At 39.8% G+C, this 25,018-nt stretch overlaps 2 protein-coding genes across 5 annotated transcripts; one reads left to right on the top strand and one right to left on the bottom strand.

Annotated features, from left to right (window-relative positions):
• Positions 1-405: 405 nt before the first annotated feature.
• On the top strand, positions 406-3,063 carry LOC5512771 (phospholipase A2 A2-actitoxin-Cgg2a). Its single transcript, XM_032382138.2, has 5 exons — positions 406-536; positions 1,415-1,507; positions 1,782-1,914; positions 2,123-2,241; positions 2,678-3,063. Exons 2-5 carry the CDS (start codon positions 1,438-1,440, stop codon positions 2,878-2,880), a joined length of 525 nt encoding a protein of 174 aa, XP_032238029.2. The 5' UTR covers positions 406-536; positions 1,415-1,437; the 3' UTR covers positions 2,881-3,063.
• Positions 2,469-23,537, bottom strand: LOC5512772. 4 transcript variants are annotated; one of them, XM_048725711.1, is made up of 20 exons: positions 23,382-23,537; positions 22,277-22,322; positions 21,384-21,612; positions 20,229-20,498; positions 19,614-19,995; positions 19,011-19,166; positions 18,362-18,571; positions 17,135-17,329; positions 16,564-16,839; positions 13,453-13,647; positions 12,244-12,522; positions 11,654-11,848; positions 11,016-11,231; positions 9,968-10,162; positions 9,272-9,577; positions 8,527-8,718; positions 6,511-6,702; positions 4,396-4,584; positions 3,854-3,909; positions 2,469-3,375 (listed from the first exon to the last, which is right to left on the bottom strand). In XM_048725711.1, the coding sequence occupies exons 1-20, from the start codon at positions 23,392-23,394 to the stop codon at positions 3,322-3,324; spliced, it is 3,846 nt and encodes a 1,281-aa protein (XP_048581668.1). In that variant the 5' UTR covers positions 23,395-23,537; the 3' UTR covers positions 2,469-3,321. The 4 variants fall into 4 exon arrangements, 3 of the variants coding, with proteins under 3 accessions (XP_048581668.1, XP_048581667.1, XP_032238025.2); XR_007307414.1 differs by having other exon boundaries at positions 3,214-3,375; positions 4,317-4,584; XM_048725710.1 differs by lacking the exon at positions 3,854-3,909.
• Positions 23,538-25,018: the final 1,481 nt, after the last annotated feature.

Genomic DNA, 25,018 nt, shown 5'->3' with positions numbered 1-25,018 from the left:
ATTGGTTTAACTAAAGTCGCACATCAGTGTCACGGAGAAAAAAGATGGTGGGCCATCAGCAAGAACCAGTCTATCCTTTGCTGTGACAAAAGTACGACTTGATTTAGATAAGTAAACTCTGATTAAAATTGAATTAGGGCGTCGTAAACCACTCTGTTTTTTTATGAAGGGTCTAAATAGCTCTTTAAATTTATGCGTTACAAAGGCTTTAAGTCTGAATTTCTGGTTCAATGAGTGCGACACAAATATAAACAGTTAATGCCCCAATAACCATTAAAAAATGTCGATGGGTGAATGCGGGACAGCACGGATGGCAAAAGCCTCATAACATAGTCACACTGTTTTCATGTTTATTCCTGTCTTCTTTTATCCTGTTTAATTAGCGTCTTTGGTCCTTGTGAATTGGCATGTATTTCCCGTTTATTAAAAACAAATATGTTGTGTATTTTACGCATTCTGATTACCAAGAGTGCCCTTTATATGTCTGAGTAGTCTGCATCATCGTCACAATTCGCGCAAGGACCTTAAGGAAACAGGTTAGTAAGGCCCAACTGTTTTACCCATAATGTTTTATTCCACCTCCCTGCTAACACATGCACCACACGGGATACAGTTGTTTTTGTGTGTTTTCTTTTGCATTTCTGGAAGACATAATGAAGTTTTAGAGACGAAGCTCTGTAAATACCATACTCAAACTTGAACAGAATGATAATAGTCTAATGGTGGCGGACACTAATTCTGCTTGAACCCTGGCTTAGATTAGCTTCCTATCAATCGGCAAAGACAGTCGCAAATCATAGATAGGATGCGGTATTGTTTAATGTAGGACTCCAACAAGCCCTCGTAAAGTCGACGCGTTCAAGCGACTTTATTAAATGTAGAGGAAAAATGCTGCAAGAGGGTACATGCCACTCGGGGTATTCAATTGACGACAGGTTCTACATATGATGTTCTCGTATAATAGTATAGCGTTTATTAATCCCGCCTATCCAACAAATTCAGCACCCCAAACCCTTATCATCGTATTACTCCTGATATTATGCAACCATCGGCGTCTACCTAAGAACTGTTTAGCAATAGGCAATAGACTTGTGTTTTCCTAGGCGATAGAAATCCGTCAAGCAAAAGTTGTTTAGCTACAACACAATACTTTACTTTTTATCAAAACCTAAACGTCTTAACCATAAATATAAGAATATAACAGGAACTTGGCACTCAAACGAAAGCTTTCCCTCTATACTCTAATCAATGGAGCTGAAACGATTAGGTGTGGCATGCTTTATATATAAATCAAAGTACTCTGTATGTCATCTAATTCCGCCTGTTTCGCTCGAATTCCTGTTCTAGTGTTCTGAGTTGAGATTTAAGGGGCAAAGCCAACTAGCTTGTAACACCTTGTAATTCCTTCCACTAGTTGAATAACTCCAAGAGGACGCTATGAGGCTGCTTCTGTGTTTTTTGGCTGTCGGGTTTGCACTCTTTGCTGGCTCTGCCAGCTCGGAAGAAGGTATGCTTGCTATGATGATGTGGCTTCTTGTCGCGATATAATGGGCCGTGACGCGGCAAAAAGCGGTCCAGACGAAATCGCTAGTAACAAAATTTACATTTTTGAAGCGCTCATTCTAACCTAGGCTCGGTTTCCAGCCGTGGTTACGTTGCGCACTGCTCCTGCACTGTGGTCTTTAAACATTAATGTTTATTGAATATAACAAAATCTTAACAAATCACACGCAAAAAAATAGCTATCATGAAGCTGTCTTTTGTCTCCTTTTTTCTACCAGTGGCGAAGCGATCAGTTTGGCGCTTTGCAAGTATGATTGCAAAGGCTACCGGCCGAGGGGCGTGGCAGTACACCCACTATGGTTGTTGGTGCGGCTTGGGCGGGAAAGGTAACCCAGTGGACGCTGTGGATAGGTGAGATAATGCGAATAATATAATGGTGACGGTGATGATACGAATAAGTATATGCAGAACAAGGGTAATGCTACAGCAAGTGCCCGTGGTGGCTATGGATCGTGATGATGATGGTGGTGATGATGATAAACTATGATATCTGTGTTCCGTAGCGAAAGAAGTCACACATCAGATGTATTACTGTAATATATCTAATGATCCTACTTAGGTGCTGTGTTTGTCACGACGTTTGCTATAACAAACTCATTGACCGAGGCATCTGTAACAAGTCTCGCATCTACTTGGTTAATTACTACTTCACAGGTTCCAGCTATCCCAGATGTCTTCGTAAGTACCGCGCGCTTGCTATTAAGACCGGCGTTCAGATTAAGGCAAATCCCAACAGAACTTTGAGTATTTTTTTTCTTCATTGCCGCAATAGTCTTGTACCAAGAAGTTAAAAACGTGTCATAAACAACAAAGTACGCAACGACACTGATTTTCGTGTTGCGTGACTGTTGTTTATGACAAGCTGCGACGTCATCCGTGGAAAATTAGCGGACAAACGCACAATAAACAGGGTCTATTCTTTTTATTTCAGTATAAAGCGCTTCAAACGTACGTGTGTACTCTAATCACCAACTCTTCTCGACCATTTAGGGCTCTTTTTTTACTACAATGTTGTAAAATAAAGCTATAAAGAATATATATCAAAAATCAGAACAGCATCGAGTAGACGTTATACATATATATTTATTTACTTTTTTTGTAATATGATAAACAGGAAAGAAGACCTCTGGATTTTGGCGATGGAAGAAGACAGTTAATGTATCCAGGTGCGGCTACGAGAAATGTAAATGCGATGCGGCAGCGGTTGTTTGCTTTAGGAGAAACTGGTTCAACAAAAAGTACCGGCTCTACAACAAAAACAAATGTAGCAAGTCCGCAGCACTCGCAAAGTACGTGAAACAGAACACACGTTGCTAAGAGACTAGTTTATTTGTCAGTCTCAGTAATTAAACGCTAATTCAAAAGGCAAATATCTGTGTGTGGATTTTTTTACGGAATTCTTAAGCTCTAGTATACCATAGTTTAGGAGGGCCATGGGTTAGAAAACTGTCAAAAGTTATCACGTTACCCTCGTCAAATAAAGTGTATTGCATTGCAGTGTATAAGTGTACTTTATTAGCACAATAAATAAACTATTAAAGAATCACCGATTTTTTTTTTAGTTTAAATAACAAGCTAAATACTAGATGTCACGCATCGATAAAATCTTCTGACAAAAATGTGGATATAAATACAATATAAAAGAGCCTTTGCTATAGATAACAACACGCCATATGACGGTTGCCTAGATTTGTTTTCCTTTGCCGAGCGAGGGATTACGGATTCTTTGTGTAATGGCTGCGAGACAATTGTCCCAAATCAGGTCTCGTTCCTCGGGCGTTTTCTCCGCTGCAAATCTTCCAAGTACATCCGCTGAAACATTAACATAGCAGCTAGTTTCTCTGGGGAAAAAATATACTTTTGTAGGGATTATTCCAGGACCAGATATTTCAAATGTCCGCAACTTGAATAACAAACTTGTCATACAAATATTGATAGATAAACTGAAGAATATCCTAGCAGAAAAAAAAACATATCAGCAGAGATAAGCAGAAACCAGTCTAGCAGTCAAAGCCTTTGTTCTTTGCGACTTTCCTGTTTAAAAAAAACTCTTAAATGATTGCGTCGGATAGCTTATGATTCCCTTATAAGCTCCAGGCGGAAAGCCTTCCGTGTCATAAGCTTTACTGCGACTTCAGTGTGTCATCTATGGTAGCGCATTTCACATTAGATTATATTGTGCAAAATAATAAGACCGCATAATTAACCATCGTTGCTCAAATTTTTCATGTGGAAATTATAGGGGCGTTGCACGAGTATTCTATGACTTAACAAACAAGTGATGACTTACCTTTGATAGCCTTGAGGATAGTGTCGTCGGACAGAGCAAAAAAATGGCAAGTTTTCCTAAAATAAGGTCTGGTTAACTTCAGTAAATCTCCAGTGAATTTTGGCATAGAGGTTCCTTATATTATGTTAAAAAGCATATCAAAAAGTATTTTTTCTAATGGATTTGTCTTCGAGATATAAGGCTTGAAGTGCAATTTTCAAATGTTCAAAGTATGAATTCTCCTCGTTTTTAGGGAGAAGTCGGGCTCTGATCAGAAATTAAGCCAACTTTGCTCGCTAATATCTAAATTCCATATCTTCTAAATTTCTTTAAAATTTGAATTAAGCTTTTGGTCAGAGGAACTCCTTGTATGCGGAATCTTGAACTTATGTATTAATTGGAAAATCCATTTTTTTTTCCTCTGTCGTGTCGTCAAGAGATGTAGTACCCTCGCCCGCAGCAGCTTGTTCTCTTGTTGACTCACCTTTGATAGCCTTGAGGATAGTGTCGTCGGGAGATCTAGTACCCTTTGCCCGCTGCAGCTCGTTCTTTATTTGACTCACCTTTGATAGCCTTGAGGATAGTGTCGTCGAGAGATCTAGTACCCTCGCCCGCTGCAGCTCGTTCCAGGACTTCGTCTGGGAACAACCGAACGGCAAGCGCTACGGCGTAGTTACTTGGCTCAATCTCCACCGTGATCTGTCTGAACTCGTCCAGCGGTAACGTCACATCCTGGTAGCCGCCTACCAGAACTGACAACAATATCAAGAGTTAGCACGGTTACGCAATCTATGGTAGGAATGTTTGGAACTAAGCAAACTATGGTATCGATGGTAGGAATGTTTGGAACTAAGCAAACTATGGTATCGATGGTAGGAATGTTTGGAACTAAGCAAACTATGGTATCGATGGTAGGAATGTTTGGAACTAAGCAAACTATGGTATCGATGGTAGGAATGTTTGGAACTAAGCAAACTATGGTATCGATGGTAGGAATGTTTGGAACTAAGCAAACTATGGTATCGATGGTAGGAATGTTTGGAACTAAGCAAACTATGGTATCGATGGTAGGAATGTTTGGAACCAAGCAAACTATGGTATCGATGTTAGGGTTACGAGGTTTTTTTGGGTGGTTCTTTTATGGTATTGGGGGTAGCCGGGGATCGTACACGCTGAGCAAGGGTTGGCCGTCTTCTTTGTTCTTTATTGCACCGCTTGAGTGTTTACAAATGGTAGAGCTACCACTGGCTAGCGGGAGGTTGGCTATAAGAAGGCAAGTACTTTCGGAACTTAGAAAAAGACGACACAATATCTTACAATGGCCATCGGTTCCTTGTATTCCGGACTGATTTTTGAAACACAAATAACGTGAGGCCGAAATGCACATACCCAGATTTTTGCTTTTTAAGATTTTTTTTCCTTGAACACCGCGCTTTGTTTGAGCTCAGGGACGAAAAGCTCATATTTCAATGACACTTTACAAAAAGTCGCATCAATTTTAAAAAAGCCGCATTTGATATTTTGTTTGCTATTACTCACTAAGTACTTAGATAAATTTTCCGCCTTATTAGATCTGAAATGAGCTCATTGAGGCGTTAAGTCATGTTTTTCCGTCATTTCAGTGAAGGAACATCTCTTTCCCGGAAAGTTGACTAAACCAACCTAGAGCACTGCCGTGTAGTGTCCTCGCAACAGTTACAGTACAATCCTAGAGCTAGTTACTATGCTGCTCAATTTATACTAATCTCATTAATAAACTGGTTTTAAGAATGACGTAAGAATAGAAGTTCATATATTGACTTTGGAAAGAAAATCAACGATGAAATCATAAATGATTAAGAATAAATTCCTCCGATAGAAATAGCAAGAGCAGGATAAAGGGAAGAGTTTAACTATAGTAATATGGAAGATTAAGTAATGTAACAGCGGTAACATTAAGGATAAAGGTAATCGTTAAAGCCGCATTGTCACCAGTTTACTTCCGGTCGATTACGTTACAATCTCCGATGATTTTTAACGGAAACCGCGAAAAATATTTCAAAATATTGAAAGCAGTGTGTATATTGCAAGTTTCTTCTAGGATGTGATTGATAATTTAGAGCGGATGGCATGTTAAATATCTCGGATTCTAATAGATTCTTTTGTCTTTTAACGGTTGAGGTTTCTGTCGGACCTCCGGAAGTGAACTGGTGACAATGCGGCTTTAAACTGTTATTTAAGCCTGGCAAATATAAAACCTGTTTTGCTAAACAGTAACTTCGCAAGCTTAGTCAAACAATGAAGAGATCCAGGTAAAGCAAATAAGTGAAATGTCGAATAGAAAGTGGAAGTAAATATCCAACTGACGTGTCGGAAACGACTTTTGCATAGATTAACAATTCCTTCATAACAGTAGGAATGCTTGGAACTAAGCACTCTATGATATCGATGGTAGGTTTGCTTAACTAGGTATGCCATGAATGAGAAAGAATTCCACTGGTTTCTACGGTAATTTCTCCGCTTCCTCCATCCAACACCCCTTTTTCCTAAAGTCCGTAGATCTGACTTGCGTGTTGTTTTGGTTTTGTTTTGGATATTTAAAACTCATCGTTTTTACTAAAATACATTGTATTCCACGGGTCTTTCCCTATCTCCTCCTTCTTTCCATCACCCCTACCGAACCAACCAGTGCATCTCACCTTCCATCTTCTCTGGCTGTGTCGGGGTGTTGGTCATGTCTTCGTCTGGTTGACGGCTAAAGGGTCCCTGGGAGTGCTTCTTCGCATACCGCAACGTCTTGCATTTAGCGGCGATGCTTTGTATACAGGCGGCCCATAGCTGTTCTTGCTGGGCTGGCGTGTTATCCGCCGCGAAATACGTCAGCACGTCCGCTAATGATGACGAACATAAAGAAATGACGGGTTATAAGCAAAGCCGGTTTGAAAAAGGCTCACTTAACAAAACAAGGCAAGATCATACTTCAATAAAAGTAGAAAGAAAGACAGTAGAAAGATAGACCCTTTGTAGATGATACAGCTATTTCAATAAACGTTGTCAAGAGCACTCTGCCGCACGCTCCCATACCGCGAGAAGGTATGGGTAATATTATTGTTTCAAGCTCTGCCATCCTTCACCGCCGACACGAACTTCGTTCAACGCTATCAGGATGGCAAAACAATCTGATAATTTTCTTAATATATATCTGCGCTTCCTTAAACAAGGAAACAAGAGTAGTTACACTAAAAGAAAACCTGCTTGCAAAGTGCCTGAACGAAAAATCAACGACGACGGCGACCGACTGCAGGGAGATCCCTCAAAAGCTTCCATACTTTGCGCTCAATTTTAAGCAAGTTTTGATAAAATTCACTCGTTTATGTTTTCCCCAAAAAAACATAGTAAAGCCAAGTATCTTATTTCTAACATAGCGAACAAGAAGAAATCTAATTCTTAGTTCAGCGCACACATTCCCGTCCTCGCTAGACCGTGAAACTTGGAGTTTACGCGTTGTAGTTTAAAGGAGAACGGCTGAAATGTATCAGACAGAATCCATTTCAGAGTATATTCACTTCTGACTCTTCACAAGGCTCAATTGCTTTCTGTCGTCGCCGTTCGTGTTCCTTAAATTCCCCATTAGGGACTTTAGCGACAACGGCAACGCGACGGCAGAAAACAATTGAAATTCAAAGAGCCAGACATGAAATGTGCTCGAAATGGATTCTGTCTGATACATTTCAGCCGTTTTTCTTCAAATTACAACGTAAAAACTCCAAGTTTCATGGTCTAGCGAGGACGGGAACGTGTGCGCTGAAAACTATACTATCCGTGTTTGCTATGTTAGAAATAAGGTTCTAGATTTGTCTATAATTTTGGGGTACTACAAAAACGAGTGAAATTTATCAAAACTAGGTTTGAATTGTGCGCAAAGCATGAAAGCTTTTTGAAGGGTTTTACGTTCTCTCTGCCGTCGCCGTCGCAGTTGCTTAAATTCCCTATTTTTGCAGATACCGTTTTATTGTACGCGGGGACATAGAAAGAAATGCCGTGCAGTGTCTTCGATAGATACTCCAAAAACGGGGCCATGATAACTCGCCAGCGAAGGTCTTCACTATATATAAGACTGTGGCATAATGAAAAATCTAAAACAACATATAATATTACCCATACCACCTCGCGGTATAGGCGCGTGCGACTCTACAATCATGTAACCCCCGATGGTTCATGGGTAGCGGCGTATAAACAGCTAAATCTTTTATCTCAAAGTTATGTGAAACCCGGATTTGTATTGTATTTATGCTTATTTACTTATGTACTTGATACTTATAAAGCACTGCGGGATACTATACACAGAATCTCTGAGTGCAACACCAATAGGTGTATACACCTATTTCACAAAATGTTGTCAGGGCAAATGGCGAATGGTAAATGGCTTATGGATAATAATTATTCGTAAAATTAAAGGTGTTAAATAAAGTCCAGCAATGTCAGAGCCAATTGGCAACAAGAATTGGATAATTGTTTTAATTATCCATATTCGCATGGTTACTTTCGGTCGTAGAACTGCCATTTGCCATTTGCACTGAAAACCTTTAGTGAAATAGGTGTATATGCATCATTCCTCGGCAAATCCTGGCTTCTTAGCACCAGAGTATCACACGCGGGCTATGGAGCGGTACTGTTGCTCACAATAAAGACTACGTCCAGTACTACTTGGTTACCTTTTATTGCACAAAGTATTTTCTCGTCCAGCCTGGATGTACGGCCCTGCCCAGTAACGGTTGACCGGGCCATGATCTCCCTACCGAACAGATTCTCCGCCAGTCCTATTGCGTACTTATTGGGGTGAGCAGTCCGCAAAGAGTCGAACTTATGACGAGGAAGGGTCACGCTTGGGTCACCGCCTATAATAACTGATATAATAGAAGAGGTTACGGATGAGAAAAGGAAAGGAACGAGAGTTACCCGATAGCCCAGTGATGCCAGCTTCGTTACACAAGTAGAGGGCCCCATTCGGGGTCAAGTTAGCTTGTGTTATTTTCAAAGAATGGTGAATGAAACCCTGGCTATAGATTAGTGACCCTCAATTCCTCGTGTTTTTGTTAGACTGACTTGCGCCTTAATGCAACATATGTCACAAAATGACCACAAAAAGGCATCATATTTTTTTGTCCAAAAGCTGACAAATGCAGCTAATCGATAAATGCAATGAGGTAAATACGACGCAATGTGGTAAAAATGCAAGTGGTCCTTACTTGCAAAACCTAATACAACACAGTTAAAAAGAGAAACGTGTTGCTATACGTTAATGTCCCATGCAAAGACATTGGACAAACACCGTCTTCTACAATGGCTTTTTTTTACGTCCTACGATAATAGGATGGCTAGTTAGATGCCTCGAGGGATACACAGTCTCTAAACAACCATGATACATCTGACATCATGCTACGGTATTGGGTAACTAACCTCTCGAACTATCCTCTGGTAACCCTGTGGCGAAGCGAGGAGACGTCACACCCGAGTCCCTTGAACTTAATGCCTCCTGAGCTGTCGTTATCCTAGCGCCCGTGGCTTCGTGGATAGTCACTGCCCTAGATTGTGTGTTAAAGGGTGTTGTGCGAACAAGCTGAGCTTGGTTTGTGTCTGGGTGTGGCTTTTGACGGGCGCATCGCAAGGTTCGACACTTGAGCGCTATGCTAGTAAAGCTGTCGCTCCAGAGTTTCTCCTGGTCGTACGGCGTCATGCCTATACCGAAGCGTTTGATGATCTCACCTGTTGGGGTTCCATAAAGGTAATCAGATTATGTAGAAATGAGCAAACTCACCGGCAGTGACAAAACGATGCTAGCTGCATGAGAAAAACTTTATGGTCGCAGAGTTGAGAGTTGGCAAATCATAAACATTGAATGGTTATGAGGAACAGTTCTGATTGCTGCAAAGGAGGCAATTCGTATGAAGGATTAGAGCACACTTTTTACTGCCCTAATGGTCTAACAACCGAAATGTGATTGGCCCAGGGGTGTTTTGTTGCGAGTTCTTGTGAAGGAACAGAGACCCGCTGAAGGCTTTAATGATCTCAGGTTGATCCGGGGCAAGACGGTTTTTTTTTTTTTTTTTTTTTTTTTTGGGGGGGGGGGGTTTCTTGTCAACCAAGGGAGCTTACTTTTAATTGCTCTAAGGATCTTAGGGTCGAGCTGTGATCGGGCCAGGTTGTTTGTCACCCTGGCGGTCGATAACGTCTCCACACCAAACAGCATCTCAGCTAAAGCAATGACGAACTTGTTGCAGTGACTCAACTTTCCTAATTCTTGGTACTGTGCAGTAGTGAGTGTAACACCAGGCTCGTCACCAACCGTAACTGAGTAATAATAAAATAACAATGACAATGACAATGACAATGACAATGACAATGACAATGACAATGACAATAATAATAATAATAATAATAATAATAATAATAATAATAATAATAATAATAATAATAATAATAATAATAATAATAATAATAATAATAATAATGATATGTTTAATCGTGCCACTTGCAGGGGACCTGAATTACTGTAACGGTCAGCATGAAGCCGTGCGACAATAATTCACATGCATATTTACAGGAAACACAATTTCCAAAACAGTCTGTGTTAGATGGTTTGCGACGGAATGTCACCTGCCGATCTTTGTAGGTTGTAATGGGTGTCTCTCTTTATTCTTGCGCTATTTATCAGACGACAAAGGGTATTGTCCGGCTGAATGTTCTGAATGAACCTGACACATTTTTCCTCCCTTCTACCGCCTAATGTATATCGAGGTTAGCTGCTTTTAAGGCAGCTTTATAGGAAATGTGGGAAATGTGAAATTAAAGGCAATAAGAACGCACTAATGGGTTAGTCACGCCTGGATCGTCACCAATCGTAACTGAGTAACGTAATAATGAGTTAGTCACGACCTATATTAGTCACGACCTATATTGGGTATCTCCTTACCTAATTTGGATATCTACTTACCTAATTTGAGTATCTCCTTACCTAATTTGGATATCTCTTTACCAAATTTGGGTATCTCCTTACTTAATTTGGGTATCTCCTTACCTAATTTGGGCATACCATTACCTAATTTGGGTGTCTACTGACCTATATTGGGTATCTCCTTACCTAATTTGGATATCTCCTTAACAAATCTGGGCATCTCCTTACCTAATTTGGGTATCTCCTTACCTAATTTGGGTATCTCCTCGCTAACATCATCGCGTATGATAATACTTGTGATGTCCGAGGTTTCGGACAGGCCTTGCCCAGGACGTACTTCACTGTTTTTTAGTGTCCGGTAACGTAGCGTCCGACATCTTGTGGAGAGGCAGAGAAGGCATTCGTACCAGAGCGACTCCTGTTCTGCAGGCGAACGATCACTGGCAAACCGCTCAATAACATCAGCTGCACAACAAATATATATATATATATTATTTTTGTTTATGTTGCTATTATAAGCGGCTGGACAACGTGGTGGAGTTTTATGAGGGAGAAGATATATAAAAGTATCAGGACGGTGTACAATAGAACCAATCGGCTAACTGTGTTTACATCTTGCTGCCACCCATTTCAAATCATGTGATGATTCCCTTGGGTGGATTTTTTTGTTCGTTTTCACAAAGACACTCATGCACTTGGTGGAGTGTGAAAAACTGTAAAATTGTAGCCAACCAAAGGAATAATCACATGATTTGAAATAGGTGGCAACAATATGTTAGTAATCAGTGATTGCGTTACTCTCAGTGGAATGCGTTAGTCTTCGGTGATTGTGTTACTCTCAGTAAAATACGTTGATCTTAGGTGATTGCATTACTCTCAGTGCGTACCTTTGATGGCAAACAGGATTTCCTTGTCAAGCTTTGGTGTATTTGAACGTCCTGTCACGGTGTACTCTGCTAGGACTGCGCGACCAAACAGCTTCTCCGCCAACGCTATGACGTAGGACTTGGGGTCATGGTTTTTGATAATCACCTTGTAATCCGCCAATGACATGGTCACGTTTGGGTCATCCCCAATCATTACTACAGAACAAGAACAAGTGAATAACAAACGATATACCCCTGCTCATTATTTCATGCACAGAACATACAGAAAGGACAGTGAATAACAAATGTTATATTGCTGGTCATTACTACATTCAGTGAACAAGAGAATGAAGAACAATATATCACGGGAGATCACTACAAACATGAAACATGTGAATGAGTAGAAATAAATATATACCCAATTACACAAGATAAAATATAGATTTTAATATAGAAAAGAAAAAAAATACTGCCGTAGGAATCCGGCATCCGGCATCCGCTAAACAAACATCCCACATTGCTTTCAATGAGAACATATGTATCCTTCACATCCAGTCCCCGCCTTGAAAATTTCATATTTCGTGGCTAGCCAGTGCGTATTAAAGCATTACCATCTTCTAGATCCTCGCTGTCCGTTTCCTCATCAGTAATAACCTCGATTGCTTGTTTCCTCTCCTGCTCGTAAGGGATGGCGGGATTGCTAGTCAATGGCTGCCGGACGAGTGGAGCATTGAGCGGCTGTTTCCGACGGAGCGAGGCCTGGAATCTAGCGTTCTTTTCCTTGAAACGTAGCATTTTGCATCGATTGGCGAGACTTTGTTGGCAATTCAGCCAGATTTGCTCTCGGTCTTCTCGCGGTGCATCCGATGCGAAGCGATTAAGGACATCATCTTTAAAAGCACATTAGAATAAAGCACATTAGGGATAACACGCGAATTATGGTTTCCAGAAAGCACATTACAACGTTTATCTGGAATTTTTTTTTTTTACATTGAACCACATTATCCAGATTTTCATAATCCAGAATAAAACTTGTCAAATAAGATGAATATCTAAAGTAAAAAATAAATATCTGAAGTTATAATTTCCACGGCGGAAAGAAAAAACGTTGACAATGATTTATGCAATCAATATGCACAGTTACCGTACTGTGATAACTCCCAACTTTTTATAGCCTAGGTAAGGTCAGGGTTGGTTTGACCAAGTTACTTGGTTCCTGCCCTTACTTTTAATAGCCTAAATAACGTCAGGGTTGGTTTGACCAAGTTACTGCCCTTTCTTTTGATAGCCTGAATAACGTCAGATTTGGTTTGACCAAGTTACTTGGTTCTTGCCCTTTCTTTTGATAGCCTGGGTAACGTCAGGGTTGGTTTGACCAAGTTACTTGGTTCCTGCCCTTACTTTTAATAGCCTGGGTAACGTCAGGGTTGGTTTGACCAAGTTACTTGGTTCTTGCCCTTTTTTTTGATAGCCTGGTTAACGTCAGGGTTGGTTTGACCAAGTTACTTGGTTCTTGCCCTTTCTTTTGATAGCCTGGTTAACGTCAGGGTTGGTTTGACCAAGTTACTTGGTTCCTGCCCTTACTTTTAATAGCCTGGGTAACGTCAGGGTTGGTTTGACCAAGTTACTTGGTTCCTGCCCTTACTTTTAATAGCCTGGGTAACGTCAGGGTTGGTTTGACCAAGTTACTGCCCTTTCTTTTGATAGCCTGAATAACGTCAGATTTGGTTTGACCAAGTTACTTGGTTCCTGCCCTTACTTTTAATAGCCTGGGTAACGTCAGGGTTGGTTTGACCAAGTTACTTGGTTCCTGCCCTTACTTTTAATAGCCTCGACAATGTTGGGATCCAGCCTGTTGGTCCTGTCTTTGCCAGTTAGCGTCGAGATCTTCAACAGCTCAGATCCAAAGATTTTGTCCGCGAGCGCCGTGGCAAAGAGTGTAGGCTGCGTCTTCTTGCACGCTTGTTGGTACTCGTCGTACGACAAGGTGACTATGGGATCGCCGCCAATACTCACTGAACACAAAACACAATGGCGCTGTTAGCGGTGCGAAAAGCTACCTGGGTAATCAAAACAGAGGGATGACGTGCCATAACGACAACGAAGCATGCAGATGATGCGAGATATTGCAAACTTTTTAATGAAAGTGTTTAAAATTTATTTATAGGCCGTTAAGAGTACTGTATTACCATATGCGTAGCAAAAGATTATTAAACGTGAGAAGATCGAGAAAAGTGACAATTTTAAAGCCATGAGTATAAAGCATATAGGTATTAAAACATAAACGTGGGGAAATATCAAACGCCATCTGAGCGTTGGATGAATATTAATTACTTGGTCTCGTTTCTTAGTCGTGAGTATGTGAGTAGGTTAGTTGTCGTTAGCATGTGATTTATGAATATGCTTATACTTTATATTTTTAAACGTGGAAAAATAACACAAGCGCAAAGAGAATATAAGATAAAATCTACGATATTTCTCTCTTAGACTATTCCAGTTTATTTCTTGTTAATACACAACATTCAAGATACAAAAATAGACACTGTAGTGATAAATAATCATACTTGAGCAATTTTACATAAATAATGAATCAGAGTTATGATAAACGTTGAGAATATGTGTTTGGAGAATGGAATTGTTAACGTTGGAAACTCTTTATACTGTAATATGAAAATAATAGAAGAAAATGACAAAAAGAAATCCCGAGATATTTGTGTAGAAAAAGACAGTATTTTGCTTACCTGATCTAAATGTTACCATTAGATATAAACGCTTTTTAACAACGTTTTGGACCCGTTAAAAACTACAAACTCAACAAAGACGGTTTGAAATGCACGGTGAACACAACATTGGCATTGCACCTTCTCCAAAAAAAAATTAAACTTTTTACTCACAAGACGGAAACATGTTTTCTGCTGTGATCATGTTCAAACATTAAAATAAACATTATCTCAAAATAGCTCATGGTTTAAAGCCGCTTGTCACCAGTTTACTTCCGGTCTATTACGTAACAATCTCCGATGATTTTTAACGGAAAACGGAGCAGGGGTCAAAACGTTTTTCACCACTGGTGACAACCACTGGTGACAACCACTCGTGACAACCACTCGTGACAACCACTCATGACAACCACTCGTGACAACCACTCGTGACAACCACTCGTGACAACCACTCGTGACAACCACTCGTGACAACCACTCGTGACAACCACTCGTGACAACCATTCGTGACAACCACTGGTGACAACCACTCGTGACAAAACCTCTCGTGTGACGGCTACTGTTTGAAGACAGTTCGTGACAATCGCTTATTAGATACAAACTTAAAATTTAACTCAATACTTTAGCACTATAAAAAAATTGCGTAATTATTAATTTGCTTCATTGTTCAACAATTATAAGTTTGTTGTCGGCATTTATCAGCAGCTTAGATTTTTCGTAGCAGGAAAGAAATGTCATACCATAAACATGAAAAGTATCTGTGTAATTAAATCCTTAGATCAAATCCTTATACGCAACTTCGTGTTCAATTCTATATTATGAGAAACATGAAAGTAATAATAAGTTTAATTCAACCTCTCGAAGTATAGACTGGATTACAGGTGAGTCAGAGATACAAGTAAGCACTACAACAAAGTACAATTAATTTAAATGTAATCAGCATATTTAACAGTAACGAACTCGTTGAAACGACTCGTATTAGTAGGCCTCTGATACGATGTAGATTTAGACCTGAGGTTATACCCTGAATCATGTGTAATGCGACGCCCTTTAATGATAGGAAAAAAGAGGATTCTGTGGTTTGATTCTGGAAACGAACCGCCGGCATGCAATATTTTTTCGCTCGTGCAACGTTGGAAGGTTTGCAAGCGTGAGTGAACCCTCATAACTACGACGTGGTAAAGTAAATGTTAATTTCATACTATTTCATTTCTGTTACCTAAGTCACTTGGTAACGAGGTTTGAGACCTCGAGGGGAAATAAAAAATACTTAAAAATAGTAATGTTTTTTTGTAAACTAAAACTCGCTGTCTTGGTAAATTCAGTCAGTACATACATGATATACAACTACAGCGGAAACGGCAATTCATTTCTACAGGTACCATGAGCACAATGCTTTGTTGTCCCCATTTTGTTCTTACGAAAGCACACGCTTCTTTCCTTTTACGAACTTTCGCGGGTTGTTTACGATTTGTTGACTCCTTAAAACGCACGTGACTTTCCAGCGCCGAAAGGGTGAATTGCACAGTCCAACATACCTCTCATTGTCTTCATCATCTTGCTATCGAGCTTTTGTTTGTTAAACGTTCCATCCGTATTGGAATTCGCCAACTCATCTTCAGTAAAAAAAGATAGGAGATATTCTTACAGTAGCTTTTCGTTTGTCACTCTGCATACGGAAGACATTTCGCAGTCTGGGGATCTTACTCGGATCCACGAATACTTGCATCAGCTCTTGGGTCGAGGGCGTCACCCCTTGCTTGGGTATTCCCTTACTTACCTGGACTGCGTTAGACGATGCTGTACCGTTAGATTCAACAACCAAAATATCTTATGAATTCACTACTTGACGTTGATACTTTCGCACACTCTAATTTTCACGAAACCACTTCCTCACCTTTTTATTTGCGCCCATTTTAAATCCTTTGCTTTAATATTCGCAATGGTTTTCAAACAAGAAAATAAAAAAAAACGTCGCTTATAGCTTTAATACATGTTAGCTACGTGTGTAGGCTCTCAAGTCGTGTTATGATAAGTTTTCCTAGTAACGTGCTGACGATGTCTCACATAATGTACTAAACACGGCCAGAATTATTAGGCCAACGGTGTTGCTTTTGCCAAAAATAGGCGCTATTTGCCCGGGTCTTTAACACAGCTAGAAGAAATAATAGATCACAAATAAAAAGTGTCAAAAAGATCTCGTTCTTTTACCTGCAGGCTGGTTGGTGGAAGCTTCAGTATTACCGTCGTCAGACAACACCGACCAATCAGAGCTGTCTATGTCCATGACGTCATCATTACTGCTGTCGAAACTAGCAGTCACGCTGGTCGGACTGGCTAGGTTACTTGGGGTCGCTAAGCGACCGGAGGGGGTTATCTTGCTGCGCAGATTTTTGCACCGACTCGAAATGCTGTTTTGGCACTGCGCCCAGATTGTGCGGCTTTCGTCAGAACTTTTGCCCACACCAAACCTGTCCACGACCTCATCTAAGGAGATAGGAGAGACAGGGCAAATTTGAAAATGAGAACAAGTGATTCCTATATTAGTACTGTACGTTGTTCATCTGCGCATGCGACAAATTTTGTAGCCTGGATATGTTAAACGTTTTCTAGAAACTTGTTCCGCTATAGCTCATAGGGGACACATACATCAATCAAATTATCGTGAATTTAAAAACTAAGATTTAAAGTATCCCGACAAAGTGTGGGCAAAGAGTCTTTCGACTGTAGAGATCACAACACCATTCACCACGACACAGGAACAGCACAAAAATCCATATACCTTTTATTGCCGCTATGATGTTTGGGTCAAGAGGCTCGGTGCCGCCAAATCCCGTCAGGGTGGACTTCTCAAGGGTCTCCACGCTAAACAACAGGTCACACAAGGCCAAAGTGTACAGATTAGGTAACGACGATTGTAACGCCTTCTTGTAGAGGTCACGTGGTAGCGTGACGTCAGGGTGACCTCCGATGCTGACTGCGAAGAGGAAATCAACAGTGTAGGTTTTAACGGTGGCGGCGTTTGAATAACTCTGCGGACATCCCAGAAATGTCTGAAACTGACTCCAACTTGAAATACTCTACTCTACTCACGCACGTCTGTGTTCGAAAGATCACCTAAACTGAGCATGATTCATTCTGTATAGAATGGAAAATGTTTTATTTAACTTGAAATGTAGAGATTACTAATGTCTGTATGAAAAAGAAGATAATTAAAAATAAGGGCATGCGTGAGTCATTAGAAAGGCGCTCGTTTGGTTTGAAAACTAGAGCCTATTTGTATCGCAGTTGAACGTTGAGACATAATGGGTGGCCGTGTAGTAATGCAAACAGCGTAATTTACAGTTATTTCAAAACGCTTTTTTGAAGCATCACGCGTTAGCTGCGTAATGATTATTTCTGCGTTGATAGAGAAAATGGCACTGCCGAACTGCTGGGACATTATCTCAGTTCTGAGCTCTCATTCTCGTGCAAAGAGCGCACACATAGTGGGGAAATGACAAACATCAATGTTGATCCAAGCAATGTGAAACAACACACATCAATGTTGAACCAAACAATGTGAAAAAACACACATCAATGTTGAACCAAGCAATGCGATCAGTGAGTGAAATAGTGCAGAAATAAAACAAATCAATGTTGAACCAAGCAATGTGAAACAACACACATCAATGTTGAACCAAACAATGTGAAATAACACACATCAATGTTGAACCAAGCAATGTGAAACAACACACATCAATGTTGAACCAAGCAATGTGAAACAACACACATCAATGTTGATCCAAGCAATGCGATCAGTGAGTGACATAGTGGGGAAATAACACACATCAATGTTGAACCAAACAATGTGAAACAACACACATCAATATTTAACCAAACAATGTAAAACAACACACATCAATGTTTAACCAAACAATGTAAAACAACACACATCAATGTTGATCCAAGCAATGCGATCAGTGAGTGACATAGTGGGGAAATAACACACATCAATGTTGAACCTTACCCATGTCCTGTTCGTCAGGTACGGTTGACACGTTTTGAGTCTCAGTGAATCTCGCCACCTCATTACAAGCGGCAGTATTCCCGGCAGAGCCTCGGCTGCATGCTGATCGCAGGCTCTCGCAGTAGTCAGCGATATCCAGAAGACAAGCCGCCCAGGCCTGCTCCTTTTCTTTGTCTGATTTATCAGCGAGAAAGCGCGCTATGACGTCATCTGAAACACGAGAAAACAAGCACTTAAAACGACAGGGAAATATAAAAACTTCAAACACATTATCAGGCAATTTTTTTTCCATGATACCAAATTAAACGTTTGTGGAGTGAAGAAAATTTGACCGACTTTTTTATATCTTACGGAAAATAAGCTAATTTTATTTCTGTTGGATTTCAATCACACGGACGTGCCGTCTCTAGAACTAGAGGAGAGAGGATTAAGAGGATGAACTCCTCGAGGCGTACTCCAGGGTACTGGGTCCCTGAGTTCTTTATAGAAACAGTCACAAGGTTCTAACTCACTTTATTTTTCGTCAATGGAAAGTACACTCGTGAATCAATGAAGCTGCCATGCAAAGGGTCATAGCACTACGTCTCGAGTTTAAAAAAAATTGCGCTAACAAATACTAAAGACTTACAAAACTTTTTAGTTCAATTACCTTTGATTTCTTTAAGCACTTCTGTATTGAGCCTTTCCGTCCTTGAACAGCCTGTTAACGATGACTTGAGCAAAACCTCGTCGCCAATCACAATTTTCACTCGGTCCAACACATACTGCTGGGGACTACTGTAGACTGCGCATGCGCTGTTACCATCTGTGGAGGTAAAAAGGACATAATAAATTTAAATTCATGATACTTGTTAAGAACTCCACATGCGACTGACTCCACACAACAAAACAAACTAATCCATCTATACAGTTTAGAATCATGAGTAGTGCATAAGCATTGTAAAGCATAGATGAAACAGTGTTGTAAATATTGGAGGGGCACAATAAAGAAACATTAAATATTGGGAGCACATCCAAATAATGTAGAGAACAAATACCTTTTGAACAATTAATCAAAGCGACCCCTACCCTGAATAAAGAACCCAGGTCCTCTTTCTTAAATGGCAAAGCCCATGCCACTGAGCTATCTTGCCACTCAGTAAAAACAGATACAGACCACAATGGCAGAACATCCAGCTAAAACGTTTATGCTACAGGAATAAAAGCTAACAACCACAAGGCGGTTGCCATGGACCGTTTGGGCTGACATTACCTTCTTGTAGTTCTACTTTAAAAGAACACTCTGCTGCATTTATGTTATTGCCATCATCATCATCTGCAGCACCAGCTACATGATCACTTGGCGCCTTATCACACCCTTCAACTGATGTCTCCCCTGAGGATGCAATCCCATTCATCTCAGGGTCAGGATTCCTGTGTTCATCGTCGCTGGGCTCAGCAGGTTGCCTGGGTCTTGAGGATTCTTTACCCTCCCCACCCCCACTATTTAAGAGGGGTTCGGAAGACATAGATTTTGTTGGTGGAGTAGGTGGAGATGGTTCATGGTTTCCTCGTTGAGCCATAATGTCATACATCAGATCAACCTTAGTGTGTAAGCTTGAAACAGACTTTACCAGTGAAGCAAGGATATTTTCCTGTTTAAAAAGGAAAATGATCTGTGTTATTTTTAATAGCAAGTTATTAAAATCTTAATAACTTGGCCCATAGCCAGGGGGGGGTCAGGGTTCAGGAGAGCCCGCATTCAAACAATTAAAATAAGTACCACTAAAAGCTTGGGATACACCTAAGGAAAAGTAGCTATGGTTCTGATTTTACCCCAATTGTACTATTGTACCCTGATTAAATCTGCAAAATACTGCATACTTACAAGTCTTTTAAGTTGTGATGGCCCTAGTGTTTCACTGTCTGCTTGTGCTGCAGAGCCATCAAAGTTGATCTCTCTGATGATTGATTCAAGAGATGTCACTGTTTCATCTTTTACTTGACCTGTTTGCTTAGCGATATCATCATCTTTAGTTCTGGCGTCATATGAATAAGGACTTGTCATACTTGGTACACTACCGTCATGCCAACCATCACATTCCTTGGAACTGGATTGCTTAGGTGACTGAACAGAAGCTTCTCCATCATTTGAATCCTATGGATTAACCATATTGGAAACAGTCATTTGAAAATTAAGTTAAGGTTTTTTTAGTGGTTGTGAACCATACAGCCCAAAATGATCTGCTGCATCCTTGTCCAGGAATTTTTCTCTCAAGCGTTTTCTATAGTTCAAATCCAAATATACAGTTTATTTTCAAGAACAACAACAACAGGTGCTTATAAATGAAATTTGTGCTAAGAGAATACAACAAAAAAGTTTCAAATTCTATTGCTAATCAAATCTTAGACTTTGTCTTTATGACAAGTTCAAATTCAATTATTTTATTTGACACCTTTTCATCTTTGATTCACAGGCGATGCTCCAAATACATTCATTTACAAAAAATAAACAATTGTTTTTCAATAACATTCCTATTTACAATAAATTTTCTATCATCATAGTTTGTAGCGATGTCATTATATAATTCTCATTACAAAGCACTTTCCCTTATTTTTGTTGCTTCCCAAACAAATTGAGCTACTTCTTTTTTTGGATGCTCTTTCCTGTTTCAAACTAATCACCTCAAAAAATACTATGTTTTTTAGTGGTTGTGACCCATACAGCCCAAAATGATCTGCTGCATCCTTGTCCAGGAATTTTTCTCTCAAGCGTTTTCTATAGTTCAAATTCAAATATACAGTTTATTTTCAAGAACAACAACAACAGATGCTTATAAACTAAATTTGTGCTAAGAGAATACGACAAAAAAGTTTCAAATTCTATTGCTAATTGAAGATCAAATCTTAGACTTTGTCTTTATGACAAGTTCAATTATTTTATTTTATGTTTTTGCAGACCCAGAGTCTTGTTTACATATCTCCATAAGTACAACAAAAAGTATTTTAATGTACATACAATAATTCTTAGTAGTTTTCATACCTTGCCATTGTCACCAATCCTTCTCATTTTCACACTTTTACCAGGTGATGAACCATCGGCCGTAATAACCCTTTTTAGTCGAGATTTCCCTGTTGTCTGCTCAAAATGTATTGATTGCCTTGCCTTGATTAATATTGGCATACTCAACTTCACTCCAAAGCGATTGTTAATCTTATTTAAAAGATTCTTTGAAGATATTTCTGGATCCTTGTGAATAATATGTCTCATCCTGTGTAAAATAACTACTGTTAATTCTATGTGATATTTCTGGTAGATTAAGTTTTTGCTACTCTATAAAAGTCACATCAGTAAGATCAGGACAAACCATTTGATGTGAGGCTGATATCAGCTGTTTTTGGCTACCGCCAGCAGGCAACCATGTTGTTATACATTATTGTACTTTTGCATTTGTACAATTTATCCTATTTATTAAGAGAAAGATGCAATAAATATAAGTATAACGTTTATGGAGCTTTAATTCTTATCTAATAATAATGGATAAATAGGCAACTTGCACATCCGCACCCCTTGGCCTGGCATGTGAGGTGCATTTGACCATGCTTTGCGATTGTGCCATACAAAAACTAAACACTGTTATTTCTTTCCTTAAGGCAGCGGTCATTAATTACTGGGGGGGGCAATTTTGCAAAACCCTGGGCTCAAAAATTTTGCCCCCCCCTCAAATCCAAGAACAAAAATTGTGACCCCCCCCCTAGACCGGGCACCCAAAAATTTGCAAAAACATAGCCCCCCTACAAATTTGCCGGCCATCCCCAGTAATAAATGACCGCTCCCTAATTCATTCATCATTTACTATCTTTTTTTTAAGGTGAGGTGGAATCGTCTCCCAGCCTCATATCAAATAGTCTGTTTTTTTTTCAAAGATTACTTACTTTTCTTTAATGTCAGGAGAGATAAGAAGTGGACGCCCTTTACCTGCTAAAAACAATGAGACATAAAATACAGTCAACTTCAGTTCAATGTGCATACCCTTGGGATCATAGTTTATTTTTCATAAATGAATAGAGTCAGTAAATGGGTTGGAGGTAGGATGAGTGGTGTGGTACGGGCAAGTATTACAACCGCAAAGTTTTTACCATAAATATGGACCTATGTGCAAGCATGGAGATTTATCTATTTATTTATCTGTTTTATTTATTTAAAGGGCTGAGGGCATGTCAGAACGTTGAATTTCTTTTAAAATATGAATACTGTACACTTTATTTTTTAAAAGAATGTCAAATTTAAATTCAGGCTGGGTTGTTGTTATTTTTGGGACCTTTTAAGATGCTCTTAAATTTGAGTGTATATAAAAATATAATTACTCAAGAATTACAAAAACCAATGATATTCAAGGTTGTCATTATCAACACAATTTAATTTTGTATGATTTCATTTCACAAACAAAACATTATTTTGCTGTTATTTGAGTCTTGACATGTTCTCAACATTTTCTTAGAATTCTCAGGCTTGATGTTTTTGTAAAAAGCGTAAGCGTAAATTTATTCTTAATCGTGTCTCTGACATATCGCGGCGGTTTTTTAAGTTATTATTCATATATTAAATTAATGCAGAGAAACCCTCGATTTTACATGAAAATAAAAAGCGTTTTGGGTTGAGTACGAGGTAGATCAAGCCCACAAAAAATACCGCAAAAGGCAAGCTGTCCGCATGCATAATCCGCAAGCAAGACACGTCGCTCAAGTGAGGTCTCTGCGGCTTTCGTATTTGTGTAGTGGAACTACGCCGTAAAACGTATAGAAATACACTCACGTTCCTCAAAGAAACAGTTGAACTATACTTTTATTGGCTATAAAGCGACAGGAAAAAGATCAAAGCTATGGCCAAAAGATTTTTGGTTGTCAAAATCCCGAACGCAAATATAAACAATCGAATCGTTACCGCTTCGCGCTAAACCGAAATGTTTAAACCAAAACCTCGCCTCGTTTTCCTTTTTCCTCTCGTTTATATTTGAATAGTAAAGTGAAGTGAATTTACCTCTAGTTTCCATGACTTTTAAGATGATCTATGATGTTTCGAGCGCTATTGTGGCGGCTTTTTTCGTTTCAAACGCCAACACGCTACACAGGCGAACAAACGCGGAAAACACAGACGGCGGACAGAGGCGCTTGCGGTACAGCCTCGCTTGCACGATCACACAGGGGACCCACGTTTTGAAATAAAAAAATGACGCGTTTTGACCGCAGAAGACCACAAAAACACAAAGGTTCAAATAATTTAGTACGCGCTATACAACAAAAGCAAAAGTTTATTAATATCTATGATGCTCCCAGCAGCCCAACTGATACAACTATAGCATAAGTGTTTCGGGTTGAAAAATGTGGCCTGAGGGAGGATTTTCATCCTAGCCTCGTATCAGCAACCCTTTTCATAAACGGACTTTGCCATTTAGATCGTTTTTTGCCCTTTTTCCGAAAACGTCTTGTCATCTCTGAAACGGTCGATGTCATTTTACTCAACTGTGGCGTGATTTTGACGTCACGGACGGTTCGTGCCGCGAATGGGAAAACATTCCCATGAGACCTCACGAGCACAGTGTTTACAATATGGCGGACGACCACGTGCAACGTTCAAAACCAACATCGATAGTGGGATAATTCAACGCTGATGAAGGCCAACAGACTGGAGCATTTTTTTCAGTCAGTTGCGGTGAGTTTAATTGGGTTATTTTTAAATTCGAATCCCAGGGCCACGCAGATGGAGGCTTGGAAGCTTTCGTAGTCGCTAAAAAAAGTGGAAAACGTTTGGGACAACATACCACAGGTAGCCCGAAGGCTAATCTTTGAGTATAAACAGATAAAGAAATGTGTATAGTGAAATTTGTGATAATGAAAAAAACCCAACTTTGTCGTTTTTTCTTTTATTTCAAGAAAGAATGCTTATGAAAGCCGCTACGAATCATGGCTACGAACATATTCCTCTTGTTTACAAAAGCCAGATTGTGGCGGGGGGGGGGGGGGGGGGGGGGGGGGGGGAGGTGCATTCACCAAATTCCTTCACCCTGTTTATTTGTGTCCTGTATTGTTTACGATACGTTTCCTTCTGCGTTTGTGTTGCGTGTTAGCTTGGGGTTATCATATTATCACACTTAAGGCCTGTACTGCATCAAAATCCACTCAAAGTCCCATCACACCACAAATAATTGATAACATTGTTTGCGACGTTTGGTGTTTATTATGTACACCATTTCCCTTTAAGCATTTAAAATAACGTGATGAGTTCTCCCATAAACAAGAGCTGCGCGTTTGTTTGGATAAGAAGAAAATTCGAACATTAGCCCCAATTAGTGCCCGGCCATTATGGCCCTCGTGGAGATCTAGCTATTGTGAAGCAATAACACTTCTCGCTCCAGGATTGATTCGCCTTTGTGCCTCTTGCGCACGACGACAATTTATTATCAGACTATTTGACCTTCAGATTGGATAAATATCGCGAGAATTCCAAGGCTGATATCGAAAAAATAAATGCAGTATTTATCATATCTCGAGTGATCACAAAACCATTATGGGAGAAGGTTTTGCGCTGTACACGAGTAATAATATCTATTTATTTCAAGAAAAAAAATATTTGTACATTTTCTTATCACCAAAACTGTATTTAGCGGCGGCGGGAGG

This window comes from Nematostella vectensis, chromosome 3, assembly GCF_932526225.1.
Source record: "Nematostella vectensis chromosome 3, jaNemVect1.1, whole genome shotgun sequence".
In the NCBI taxonomy this organism is placed as follows: Eukaryota; Metazoa; Cnidaria; class Anthozoa; order Actiniaria; family Edwardsiidae; genus Nematostella; species Nematostella vectensis.
The sequence above is the reverse complement of the archived record's forward strand: the minus strand, read 5'-3'. Positions and strand labels throughout refer to the sequence as shown.